At 45.7% G+C, this 13,971-nt stretch overlaps 1 protein-coding gene across 1 annotated transcript; it reads left to right on the forward strand.

Annotated features, from left to right (window-relative positions):
- Nucleotides 1-274: 274 nt before the first annotated feature.
- On the forward strand, nucleotides 275-13,591 carry LOC115387449 (para-nitrobenzyl esterase-like). The gene is made up of 9 exons (XM_030090190.1): nucleotides 275-406; nucleotides 2,627-3,047; nucleotides 6,825-6,932; nucleotides 8,179-8,375; nucleotides 9,582-9,781; nucleotides 9,862-9,920; nucleotides 10,447-10,614; nucleotides 11,981-12,208; nucleotides 13,441-13,591. Exons 1-9 carry the CDS (start codon nucleotides 275-277, stop codon nucleotides 13,581-13,583), a joined length of 1,656 nt encoding a protein of 551 aa, XP_029946050.1. The 3' UTR covers nucleotides 13,584-13,591.
- Nucleotides 13,592-13,971: the final 380 nt, after the last annotated feature.

The raw sequence follows: 13,971 nt of genomic DNA on the forward strand, positions 1-13,971 counted from the left end.
TTAAGGTGGTAGTTCTGGTAGGAGGCGATTCCCTCTCATGTGATGCTGAAGTTCTGAAGTGAATTACAAATGCAAGGCATTTTAATTGGAAAGGAAAATGATTCACCAAGCCTTTCAAATAGACTTTTCTTTTCCAGAGCAAAGAAAACCATTGAAGTTTGGTATTACATTGTTATAATGCCACTGTTGTACCGGTCTGGCTGCCTCAAGATGGAATAGGATTGTATGTGGCCCCTGAAGTAGAATTACTTTGACTTTCTGTTCCAGAGTGAAAATGAACGAGGCCCTGTCCCATCGCTGCATCCTCCTCACCTGTCTTGCCACCTACCTGGGCTGCGTGGCACAGACGCTGCCACCTGATGTTGCCCAGGTTTCAACAGACTGCGGTGACTTCAAAGGGAGACATGTGAGTTCAGAATTCTCATGCAGCCACAGTCAGTTCCCACACAGTGTTTTCTAAGACTCCATGTAAACAGAAGAGAGTAGAAGTACCGTACTTCATTAAAGCTCGTGTCCGGAGTTTTGAAAGAGAGAGGTTTTTTTAATCCAACGTCTGAAGGTTCCGCCCTCCCTCTGCTTTCATGAGCAACCAAGCCACGCCCCTTTAATTATGCACGCGAATTATCTGTCGGGTGAAAATGAGAGCCTCCGAGTCTTACAACATCCGACATGTTTAGCCGTTTACGGTGGATGTTCAGCAGACAGTGGATCTATCCGAGGTAAGCGCGGCAGCTGCTGCATATGTAACAGGTGCGCTGCACATTGCCCCTCCTACTCCCGCACAGGGGTTTGTCATTTCACTGATTGCGGGGCGGCGCTACACACCTTTATATGCGGGTCGGTCTGCAGCCGCGGTCTCTGTCCTCTCCTCTGGGGTCACTTATCCGCGGTGGATGGTTGCGGCGTGATCAGCTGAGACGGAGGCATTGACTGCGCATGCTGTGAACGTGTCAGTTGTTGTGGCGCACGTTCTCCCTGCAGCTGAATGGTAGGCGCCGGCTGTATCCCCACCACTTGGCGTGCCATATTGCGCAATCCTGACAGCCCGTTCCCTGCTTCAGGCTGCTGGCTGCTGTTGCTGCGGGGCTGGATCGCCCCGCTGTTGATTTCCGTGTGCGGATGATGCGTCCTTGGGGCTGGGCTGCCCCGCTGGAGACTACTGTGGGTGGGTTGTGCATGTCCTCGTGGTGAGTGCCATGGTCCGTTCTCCCCCCTCTCCTTGCACTCACTTCCCGACTAATAGATAATGTGTGCCGCAGATTGGACCAAGCCTTTCCACGGCCTGACCTGCTGTGACGCTGCAGTGGGATCCCTGCCAAGCGTAATTGGCGTCACAGCTGTTCGGACGACGCTGCTGTTTTTTTTTGGTTATCGTTGACTTTATTTTTTTGTCTTAACCTGCGGGTTCCTGGATTGGTGCTGTTGGGATTATTGATTTGTTGATTATTAGTTATTTGTACTTTTGTTTTGTTTCATTTGCTTTTCGTGTACTGCTTTTGTTTTGCGTGCGTGTGTGTCCGTGTGTCCGTGTGTGCGTGTGCATGTGCGTTATTACCAACTGGCCTAATACAGCCATTTTATATTTCTTTGTGGACAGGTGCTGTGGGCTCCGGACGGCGACCCTCCCCCTGGTGGCAGCTCTTTTTCACTTTTCAGTTGTGTGTGTGTGTGTGTGTGTGCGGTGACACAGGTGGTATTTTGATTCCCCTCCCCTAATTGAGTTGGTCGTCCAAAGGTACCCAGCACAGTCCATTCCACTTCACCCAGTGCTGTATTTGTGTGGTGCCCCCCACAATCGTTGGAACCTCGTTTTACCCATTGTTCAATAAATTCGTTCCTTTAAACGTGGACACTGTCTCCTGCCTCGTGGTGATCCGAACCTGTGCAGCCTTTTAACGGTTTTAGTTTATTTCCTGGGGTGAAATTCCCCAGGTGGCGTTGTCCGGCAACATCTATTACATTTAGAACCCCCGCTTTGCCACAGATTTGGCGTTGTCGGCAGGATCTATTACATTTAGAACCCCCGCTTTGCCACACATAGCTAACTCACCTCTGCCTGGGCGAGCAGCTGTGCTCTCTGGCTGCGCGCACACTTTGATTGACAGCACGACAAGGCGGAAGCTCGAAATCCTTTGGCTGACGCTGACCGGCGCTTTTTCGGATAACATGGGGGTCTATGAGACGAAGGCGGAGCTCATAAATAAATTTTTATATTGCTTTATGCTAATATTATATTGTAGTATCGAACCAGACTGACACATTTAAGCTCTGTTGAAAAATGATACATACATTGGAAATGAACGGAAACTCCGGACACAAGCTTTAATCTCAGAGGGAAATTGGTTCCAAGAATTTCCATCTGGGATTAATGAAGTATTTATATTTCATTGACACAACAACATTTTGAAGTCACAACTCAACACTTTAGATGCATTTTGGGTGTTCATTTACACAGTGTTTGTAATGAAATATAGGTATGACAGACTGAAAGAATAAAATTAATAAATAAATTAATAAAATTAATTTTAAAATAAAGCTGAGATGTAAGTCTGTTCAGAGCATTAAAACCCAGTGAAAAAGTGAAGAAATAATCATTCCTGATCATAAGTTATTTTGTTTCCTGCAGAAAAATGGAGCATACTCCTTTAAAGGCATCCCCTATGCGGCACCTCCAGTGGGTGCCCTGCGCTGGGCCCCACCGGCCCCCCCGGCGTGCAGCAGCGAGGTCACAGATGCGGGCCATTTCCGCAGCATGTGCACTCAGGTGCGGCCGCTGTCCAGCACGGGGCGGCTGATGGGCCAAGAGGACTGCCTCTTCATCAACGTGTGGACGCCCACGCTGCAGCCTGGCGCCCGGCTGCCCGTAGTGGTGTGGATCCACGGGGGCTACCTGCACATGCTCAGCGGAAACGAGCCGGGCTACTCGCCCACCGAGGAGCTGGCCGCCGACACGGGAGTGGTCTACGTGAGCTTCAACTACAGACTCAACGCCTTTGGCTTCCTGGCTCTGGAGGTGCTGAGGGAAGGGTCTCCAAGGAACACGTCGGGTATGAAACACCGAATCCCAACTTACAGGAAACAGTTTGTATGCGTCTGTGAGGTTGTCTGCTTCTGGTTTTCATGCCTTAAAATGAAGGTCCGTCAATGAAAGGTCAGACAGGTGTTTTGATGTTACTGTTATTAATAAAGGAAGACAAACTCTTCGGTGTGCACTAGGAGGGTCGAAGTTAAAAAAAAAAAAAAAATTCTCCATGTGTAACCCGGACTTCTAACCTACATGTACCTGGTTCTATACAAACACCAACTTCCACTGGTAAAAAATGAAGTTAATGCAGAAGTGCAGAAAAGCTGTAATGCCAGGGAAATTCCAGCCAGGGGCGATGACGTTGGTTTCAAAAAGAGCCCAAGTCTCATTGGAACCCTTCAAAAATGCCGAAAATTTTCATAGTGCAAATAAACATAGTAAGAGCCCAGTAAAATATAAAAAGCTCCTGCCGGTCTTGGCCACTGGGGGTCCCGGCCGAGGCTTTCCTCTACCCCCTTCTGGACCAGCGCGTGGGTGTCTGCCTGGAGGAGTGACTCGGATCTTGGCTCTGGGGTGGCTGCCGGTTATCTGGGTCCTGAGGGTCTCTCTGGCCTCCTTCTAATCTTCTCAGGGGTCAGGGGTCATATATGCATGATCACTATCACTATCCACTAATACATCTTCATGATAATGCTGATCTTTAATTGCTTTTCACATTCTACCTGTGGACTCGGTTAACTTGTTTTCTTGTGGTGGGTTAGACCAATGGTGATCTGTAGTAGGCCTCTCCTTATGCTCTGGTGTAATTTCATACTTGAATCCCCAGTTTGCATGCCCCAGTTAAAGGTGCTGTAGGCAGGATTTTGCTAGTCAATGCTAATTTTTTTGTGTTTTCTTTGGATTAAATGTTAGAGTATCCATTGATAATCCTATAATTGCACTACCGCGAGGGTGCAGCGTTTCCATCTGTCTCTGTTCTGAGCTGAAAAGGATTCTCGACCGGTTCAGGTATTTTCCTGATTGATCGAGGGGCGGCGCTTCAAAGCTCTGCTTCTCGTGAACGCACATGAGGAAATCCAGGCCCGCACATTTGCCTGCCTCGTCGGACATAACATCATCAAAACACCATGGATCACACTGTCTGTTTCTACTTAATTCTTAAAAAAAAGGCTTTGACCCCAGTCCCGCCATGAAAAGGTCACAGGTGTATCAAACCCGGCCGTGACACTGCCGGCCCCGCTCGGCACCCCGAGGTGGGCACGACTCCGGGTTTCAAATCGCCATCTTGGATTGGTCAAATCGCCATCTTGCGAAGGTCATCCTGCCGATACGGCACCTTTAAATTCTCCAACAAGTCCATAAGATGCCCTCTGTCGTGTCTTTATGTAGGGGCAGTAGCCCATTGTCTGGAGTTAAAAAAAAAAAAAAAAAAGATTGTCTATCCTTGCACTCTCTTCCTTCTCTTTGCCCCCTTTTGTTGTTGTTAGCTTGCTTGTACACTTATTTGTTTTTTTTTCACTTTCTGTTTCTTTCACTTTCTGTCCCCCTGTCAGGTCCAGCAATATCATGGATCAGCACTCAAAATAAACGAAATAAGTTTAAAAAAAAAAAAAAAAAAGCATGTTTATAAGAGGAGCTTTAAACTCCTCTTAACACTGGAGTTTAACTCCTCTTGGAAAAGCAAATCTGTCAGGCGTATTACAGCAGCCAGACTCCCATTCTGCTGCTTCCATGCTGGACAGGACAGGTTTAAAACAAACAAAAAAAAAATAAAACAGAAAAGTAAAAAAAGTGAATCTGAAGCTTTCAAGCAACATTTTCATGCCTAAAAATACAATATATAGGTGAGAAATGAACAGAGAGGAGAATGAGGAAAAAAAATCACATGTGCACAGTTATTGATTTTACTAAATTCAATTCATATCAGTTCATCGTTATTTATGAAGTGCCAAATACAACACAGTCATTTCTAGAAACTTTCACAGAGAAAGTAAAAGTTATGATTTTTTTACCTACTTGATTGCTTTTACATGTGTAGACGTTGACACCCGCACTGTGCACTGGCTTTTACAAGCAGTCCTGTGACCCCGTCTGAACCAGTAGCCTTCCTGATGCTTCACCATCTCCATCCAGTGTCAGGCTGCCTCATGCAGTGTTCAGCTGATCAGGATGGAGGGGTGGACTGCGGAGGGTGGGCAGGGGGTTTGTTTGTAGCTGGTAACAGTTCTGATCCCTCTGTTTCATGCTGGTGTTCAGTCTGCATCCAGTATCTCCTCCTAGCAGAAATAATCCCCCTTTTCAGATCAGCTCTGCACCTCACCTGATGGCAGAGCTGTTTTTCTGACTGTCACCACAGTGAGGACAGGGCTGTTGAACAGAACTTGATGTTATTCAACACTGTAGATGTTTGTTGCTCTATCTCACACAAAGTGTAACACCAGGTCTGTTTACTCTGCCGTATTCAATTACATACCTTACATTGGTGCCTAGCATCAGGATGTTTAACATACTTCTTTTGCTTCCTCCTGTATTTCTGGTGAACAGGTGGATGTACATGCATAAAAACCTGGCTTAAAGATTTAATGTAAGTGGATTTCCATTTCCACTTACTGCTGGGGCTCTGAACACTGTCCAGACGGCTCCCATTGATTAATGCTGTGTTTATAGCTCACACCAAAAACAAAAGCACCATGTTCGATTGCATATGATTATGTACTGCTCAAACTTGTGGTCATCTCAGCGGCACCCCAATAGAGCGTTCCCTACTGTTGTGCTACTCTACCGTACTTTCCTCTGCCAGTCCTTCAGTCGCATCTATGCATGCAGTGAAAAACATGTACGCTCTTGCCATGCACAGTATCTCATTACTGGACCCTGGTCAATACTCTTCAATGGAGGCGCTAATGCCACCTGCAGGACAATACATATATTACAACATAAAAGAATGACTGAATCAACAAACTCAAATGGCAGTAATTATTTTCAATTATGTATGAATTGTAATCTTTTGCAGCAGTGCAGTAAAGGTGAAAAACCTATAAAGTATAGTGATATATAGGCTTGGTTTTCTGTGTCGACTGGTATTGTTTGTGCACAGGTGAAATGTTGCAGCACTTACTGGATGTGTTACAGCAAGAAAGTCTGATTAAAGAACACCACAGTTTGAATGGACAAACTTTAGAAACACTAATCTGGACCCTGAAACTCAAGAAGTAGTGAAAGCTTTTAGCAGCTTTCATTAGTGCGCTGTGAGAAGTCATAATGGATATGTTGGATATTTCCTGCCAAGCTGTTTACCATTTAAGCAGAACTTTCATATTTATGGTGTTTACGCTGTGCTCGTGTTGGAACTGAATTGTGAAAACGTCCATACCTTTCAATTAAGCTGTGAATACTTAATGGATGCTCATGCCATCTGGATGAATGGAGTTCTGCAGGAATGTTTACAGTGTGATTTCTGTTGCATCATGGAAACCAGACTAGGGTGGCCTTGATGTGAAATGACCCAGTGAATGTTTAGACATTACATGACACGATGGATGGATGGATGAGTCCCCCTCCCCGTGCACTCCTCACACTTTCTAATTATGAATACTCCTAATTCCCTGCCCTATTTCCTCGCTCCCTCAGCTGGAGACGAGTTAAATTTAGTTTTGGCTGCCAGAAAAGCCACTGCAGAAGAGCCACTTTTGTTTCTGATGAAGAAAATGGGACGGCGGAAACAAGGACACATCAAAGCAGGCTGTCGTCACTCATCAATCCTTCCCTGCTTCCTCCTTCCCCTTCTCCTCCTCCTCAGGGAATTATGGCTTCCTGGACCAGATCGCTGCTCTGCAGTGGGTGCAGAAGAACATTCAAGCGTTCGGAGGAGATCCTGAGAAAGTCACCATAGTTGGACACAGCTCTGGTATGAATCCATTGAAACTGCTTGAAGTTTTGTCTGTGCTTAAAGGTGCAGTAAGGAGTTTGCATGTTTCATGCGAAACAACGGCCCCTGCAGGCCTTGGGCGTAACTGCAGCTTAGTGAAACGCTCGTGTCTGTGGCTTGCGTCCATGTATGTGCACGAAAGAGGGAAACTCCATCCTCGCTCTTTTAGTAGCGCTGGAGTAAAATTTAAGTTTCTTTTGCCTCCATTTTCTTTTGTCTGTGCTGGAGTTGTGGCAGTGCTAGAAGCCAGTCTTTTCTTACTTTCTGGAAGCTCCATGCTCAATACTGCTCAGTTGTTGCTGCTAAGCATCTGGCGGAGTAATGGCGGACAAAATGAAACCTGAGGAAATCAGGCCAGCAGGAGCGTGCATTACGTCACATCCTCTCAAATTCTACCCAAAAAAATTCTGGTGCCGGACCGGCACTGCAATTTTCAAGTGACAATTTAGCGCTGTTAGCAGTGCTTGCAATGAATATGTCAGTCAGTGTTTTAGTCAGTGAAAATTCTATTTTTCTTTCTTTTCCAAGACGTAATTCTATTTAACCCAATAAATGCAGTATAATTTGGATAGACAAAACAAAATGTTTCTTTTAGTCAAACCCATTTCAAAATCAAACATGTTTATCTTCCTATTATATTATCGTTACCTTCTAAACTCAAGAATACACCCATTTGTGGTATGGACAATGCTCTGGTAACATATTAGTTTACCAACCAAACCTGGAGGTACATAGACATAAATCTAAATAAATAAATAAATAAAACAGCATGACAGAATCTTTATCATGCAGGGTTTAAATATAGGTTACGACAGTTTCATCGTGGGATACGTTTTTGATCACCAGCAGCTGCTGCTGCTTTCTTGGTCCATCGTGGTGGCGAGGTGAAATTCCATTGTGCTTCTGCCCACGGCGCATTTAAATGTGAGGAGAGGCATTCATTTGATTGGCTGTGTTAAACCCAGTCACGCCGTCTCCTCCCTCTTTGCCACTTGTGCCAGTGGGAGGGATTGAGGTGTGGCTGTGCGGCTCTGCGCCAGACTGCGCTGTTCACAAAAATTGCAAAATGCTCTGGACACGCCCTGTTCACTTGCACGCAGTCTCCCAAAATAGAGCCCGAAGACACACATGAAACATCTACAAGTGTAAAGATGACCGATTGGTAACCTGAACTCCTGCTGGTTAAAGTTGCTCTTTTAAATGTCTTCTGCTTTGTGTGGTGAAGGTGGGACATCCGTGTGGACTCTGATGACCTCGCCGCTGGCCATAGGTCTGTTCCATGCGGCGGTGGACATGAGCGGCTCGTCCGTCCAGAATGGAACGCTGGAGGAAGTTGAGAAAATCAACGAAGTGTTTCTGAACAAGACAGGCTGCAAAGACGCTGCCTGCCTTCGAAAACTATCTGTTGAAAAGGTCTTGCAGGTATAGGACCGCAAATTAGGACACAGCAGGTCATTATTTGAAATCCAGTGGTTAAACTCCCTGAATGTTTGAAGATTTCATAAAATACTTAAATTGTAACTCTTCTTTCAACAGTCAGTTAAAACAGTTTAACTAAATTTCAAGCTGTTTTTTTTTTTTTTTTTTTTTCATTTTGATGGTGAAATCATGTTACATTGTTTTCAATTCAGGAGCAGACTAATTGAGGCAATGTATTTGAGGCTTTATGGCCCATCTGGGTGGAGCTTGTTCCTCCTGTGGAAGATGGATTTGTTATTCAAGAATAGATCATCAGTTTGAGAAACGCTGCAAAAAGATCCAGATAGTAAACAGGACAGAGGACAGAAATCTGTGTAATTTCACTGTGTCAGTTATTAAAGTCCCACTCCAGTCCTCTTTTCTTGCGATTTCAAAGTGTTTCAGAGAATATGAAGTCAATGCTTCTGCCATCCGTCCTCCATCTCTCCTCGCCCCCCTGGTTCACTGCACCCTTGGGAAGCCTGGTTACCACCGATTCGCATGAGTTAGGCACTGCACTGCTCCACAGTGTCCGGGCTGAAGATGTTTCATGTTTCACGTTTCATGAACAGTCCGAAATTAATCCGCCATATGCGCCTTTGTACGTTACACGCATTCAACTATCCAATTCAGCATTTCCCTTTTCCTATGATGGTGTACCATATTGAATGATTTTGGAATGACCACACAGAGATGCCACATATTACGTACTGATTTTGGACTGTTCGCACCCCACATCCATCAGGCAGTCCAATCCGTGGTAATCTGCAGATCTCGGTAGACCTAGTTCGCCGTTATGAAAGGGATATAAGTGGAGTGGGAGAAGAGAAACCCAATTTGTCACCATCCAATCTGATAGAGGTAAAAAGGCAGAGACAAAATCCACAATGGCCCACAACTTCAGAGTCTTGCGCACAGTTTTGTGATTTGCATTTGTAAACAGAATGTTGCAACGGAACTTCTTTTTTTAACAAACTTAAAATCTTTTTTTGAACTATGCAGGTCTTTTTCTGCACTTTCACAAACTTGAATTTTTCAAGCTGAATTTTTTTACAGGATGGCAAAGCTTGATTTACAAATACAAACTCTGAAATTATGTGCAAACATTCATTGACGCAAAACATTTATTGCCTAATATTGGGCCCATATTCCTGTTTATCTTCTTCACAGGCCATCCCATGGAAAGAGTATCCTTACTGGGGGGCAGATGATTTACTAGATCTTCCCACTAAAGGGCTCTTCATCGGCCCGGTGGTGGCGGTGGACGGCTACCTCCTGGAAGCTCCGCCCTTTGAGGTGTGGGAGAAGAAGCTGAATCACAGCGACGTGCCGTTCCTCATCGGGTCGACTCAGCAGGAGACGGACTTCTAGTGAGAGGCGTTCTATTTCAGGTACTTTGAGGTTGACAGACGCTGAGCTCGGGCTTCATTCACTTCTGTTTCCTCCTCAGTCCTCCAGCTGAAAACATCTCTTCATGGACCTGGGACGACTACCGCTGGTTTGTAACAGGTACCAGCAGCTGTGTGGATGTTCAGACCGCTGCTGTGCAAGTTACCAAAAAGTAGTAGTTGATTTCACTTTAAAAAGTGGAGGATCTTCTTTTATAAATGCTGAAATGTGGGTTATCAGTCGGGCTGTTGAGTTGTAATAACAATTTGTTTTGTAGTACATACAAACATTCATGAGATGTCCTTCTCTTACTGCCTTGAGATTTGTTTTCATAAATAACAGCACTTTCTTTCATGTAAAAAAGAACATGCAGAATATGAATGTGAACTCCATTGGGACATGATTACATTTCAGTTCATCTTTTCTAATGTGGACATTATGCCTGTTGACATCTGGATGATGATGAAATAGCAATGTTTTTACACCCCTTGTTCGTATTCTCTGTAGGTTTTTGACATTTTGTTTCCTTCAATAGTGCCTGCTTTAATTTTATCTGTTTTACATTTGCTGATGTTCTACATGCTGCATTTTCCTGTATTTGTCGTTGATTCTTGCTTTTGTCCTGTCAACTCCCACCTTCTCTCAGAGAAACTTTCAACCTTCAATGAGACGCTGCCCGATGAGGCGCTGCGCTTGTACCCAACCTCGGATCCTTGTCCGACGACAGACCGCTGCCCTGAGAGGGCGTACATCACCATGACGTCAGACATCAGGGTCAGCTGTCCACTCAGCGACGTGGCCCAAAGGGCAGCAGGTAACTGAGAGCAGTTCACAACGACAATGAGAAAGGTGTATAGACATGTTGAATCACTGATTGATTCCAAAAGAAAATCAGAAACAATGGGAGATAATAATAATACATTTTATTTGTAGTGCACTTTGTTTTTCTTTTTTAATCTGAAAGTGCTTACAAGAGACAATAAAAGATTTAAAAACCATTTCAGCATTTTAGTGGCACGTTTGTTTCATAAGGTAGGTTTTGAGGTTCCTTTATAAAGAGTCAGTGGTCTGTGGGGCCCTCAGGCAGTCAGGGACGGCGTTCCACAGTCTCGGGGCAGCAGAGGAGAAAGCTTGATCACCCTTGATTCAAAGGTTTGTTCTGGAGGCTGAGAGGGCATTTGTACTTCCAGAGTAGAGGGTTCGTGAGGAGTTCTGGGGAGTGAGAAGCTCCTGAAGGTAAGGAGGGGCATGGCCATTGAGGCACTGGTGGGTGAGGAGGGAGACATTGTAATCAATTCTGAGTGGGACAGGGAGCCAGTGGAGAGATTTCAGGAGGGAGGTGATGTGATAATGTTTGTGCACCGTCAGGATCCTGGCAGTGCAGTTCTGGATGTATTTAGTTTCTGAAGGCTCTGGCCAGGGATCCCAATGAGGAATGTGTTACAGTAGTCCAGCTTGGAGGAGATAAAGACATGGACGGGCTTCTCTGCATCTGCTAGGGTGAGTGTTGGCAAGAGTTTAACAATCTTTCTGTGGTGCAAGAATAATGTCCTGCAGAGGTGTTTGATGTGGATGTTAAAGGAGAGTTGTGGGTCCATTTTGACACCCAGGTTGGTCACCAATGTGGAGAGGGTGATGTTTGGGCCAGAGAAGGTGATACTGGTGATGGTGGAAAAGCAGAGCTGATGTGGTGTGGCAATGAGGATTTCTTCAGTTTTTGAACTGTTTAGCTGCAGGAAGTTGAGCTTCATCCATGACTCTGTCTCTTCAAGGCAGGTAGCCAGTGTGGGTGTTGGCAGGGGAGCAGAAGGCATGGGGATTATCCTTCATACGGCTGTGTCTCATCAGCATAGCAATGGAATGATATTACATGCCTGCTAATGACATTACCCAGGGGGAGCAGGTAGATGGAGAGGAGGGTGGGACCCAGCACTGAGCCCTGGGGAACACCACAGGTGACGTCGTGGGTGTGAGATCTTGCTTTATCCCAGGGCCACATGTTTGATTCTGCCAGTCAGAAATGAGTAAACCTATTATGTGCAATGGAGCAAAAAATATTTAGCCAGTCGCTGATTGTGCAAGTTCTCTCACTTAAAATGACAGAGTAATATAATTTTCACCAGGTACACTTCAACTGTGAGAGACAGAATGTGGAAAAATAATCTTTTTATTTCCCCCAGCGGCTCTCAGTAGTCCAGTCTATCGCTACGTCGTGACGCACACGCCATCAGGACCCGTCAATGCCACCGACGATTTGCTGCCGTTTCCCAGTCACTTCTCCTTCCACTTCCTGGATGCTGTGACGTTCTTCGGGGGTCTGGAGCCACTTCTGGGTAAAACTTTGTCCAGTGAGGATCAGAGTTTCTGGGATCTCTTCAAACAGAACCTCCTCAGCTTCGTGAAAACAGGTGAAGATGGTGTTTGCAAGCTTTCCATTCCAAAACATGACTGGTGTATATTAAACTCTCCCTCCAATCCTCATTTGTTGCTATTTTAAAGTCTTCTCAGTGGTGTGTAAGTTGTAATTATGAAGTTTTTAGACAAAATCACACAACGTTCCATTTTCCAGGAATCTGTATTGTATCTGCAGAGCTCCTGTAGCTCATTAGCAATTCACCTTTGGGTTGTGGGCGGAGTCAGTGCTGCTCTGAGTGCTCCCCACTGCCACCACCACCACCCCCACCACCACCACCACCACCACCCCTCCTCTTCTCTCACTGAAACTCGCTCTTCCCCCTAGCTTGCACCCTCTCCTTCCACCGGCTCACAGCAGCCGCAGAAAGCCCTGCACAACTTTGGCGTGGCTGTCGGTGGGCTGTCCCGCAGTGTCTGGGCTGAAGGTGTGATGCGTGCTTCTTCCTCAATAACAGCACCTAGCACGCAGTGTCTGTGCTCTGTTCAGAGACGAAGGGCTTCGCTCGCTAAACCGCAGCCGGGCCCGCAGTGTCATGGCTCTATTTGGGGAGTCACAGGCTTGAGGGTTCGAGGAATGAAGGCCTGGTGGGGAGAAGCCCCGCCGGCGTCCACTGGCCAGACTACGAGACCAGGAAGAAGCCTCGAGGACGGAGTGAGATGGCTGTGGCCATGACCACTGCGCAGCCACCGGCGGGGGCTTCTTCCTACCAGGGCTGCTCTCCAGGAACACTCAAGCCTGTGAATCTCCAAACAGAGTCCAGACAATTACGCCCATAGCCACTTCATCGGGCGAAGCCCCGGGCTTCTATCCTCCGTCAGAGTGGCCGGGGTGGAGCTTGCGAGGCAAGAGCTCGTGGCCCAGTGGATTTGTGATGTATGAAGTTCAGTCTGCTCAAGTCTGCATTTTGTGGCTGGATTGTTCGCAGAAATTTAAATGCAAAATACTCAGCAATGCAATTTTTAGCATAGTTTTCTCAAGAAATGTCCTGTAACATCAGAAAAATGCCATATGAACATGTGAACAACAGGAAAAACATGATTTTCATTGAAGCAGGTCTTTAAGAGCAAGAGTATTATTATTTGTAGGTACGAATCTAAAATGTCCCGTATGTGAACAGGGAAGTCAAACACTGACTTTCTTAGAACTAATTCAAATCTGTACTGTTCCACTCTCAGTGATTCAGGTCCTTCATTCAGGATTTGAACATTTCTTACCATCTTACAGGTAAAATGGATGCTGAATGGCGGGAATTCCCAGAAGCCACTGCTCTCCTGTCACACAACTTGACTGTGGTCCAGAGCTACTCACCTGCTCGATGCGATCTGTGGAAGAAGAATGGCCTGTTTGAGTACGGGTGGATGAACTGATCTGGCAGCTTGAACAGGTAAAGGACAGAAAGCAACAAACAACATTGGAACAATGTTTAATCTGTGTTTTAAATAAAGGAAAATACTGGTGTTGTTGTAATTTAGAAGGGAAGTATGTGGCTGCATGTGAAAATGGGATCATGCTGACCAGAGTGATTGGTATGGGAACGGTATTTAATAGCCTTGATTTGATTAAGGTTGGAATAGCAGACGACTGTCACCTCTGAGCCTGGTTCTGCAAAGGTTTCTTCCTTTTAAAAGGGAGTTTTTCCTTTCCACAGTCTGCTCATATGGAACTGTTGGGCTTCTGCCGAAACATGACTGGGTTGTATTTGGCACTGTATCAATAAAGATTAATTGAACTGAACTGAATTTGAGTGGTGTGAAG

This window comes from Salarias fasciatus, chromosome 1 (genome assembly GCF_902148845.1).
Source record: "Salarias fasciatus chromosome 1, fSalaFa1.1, whole genome shotgun sequence".
Taxonomy (NCBI): Eukaryota; Metazoa; Chordata; class Actinopteri; order Blenniiformes; family Blenniidae; genus Salarias; species Salarias fasciatus.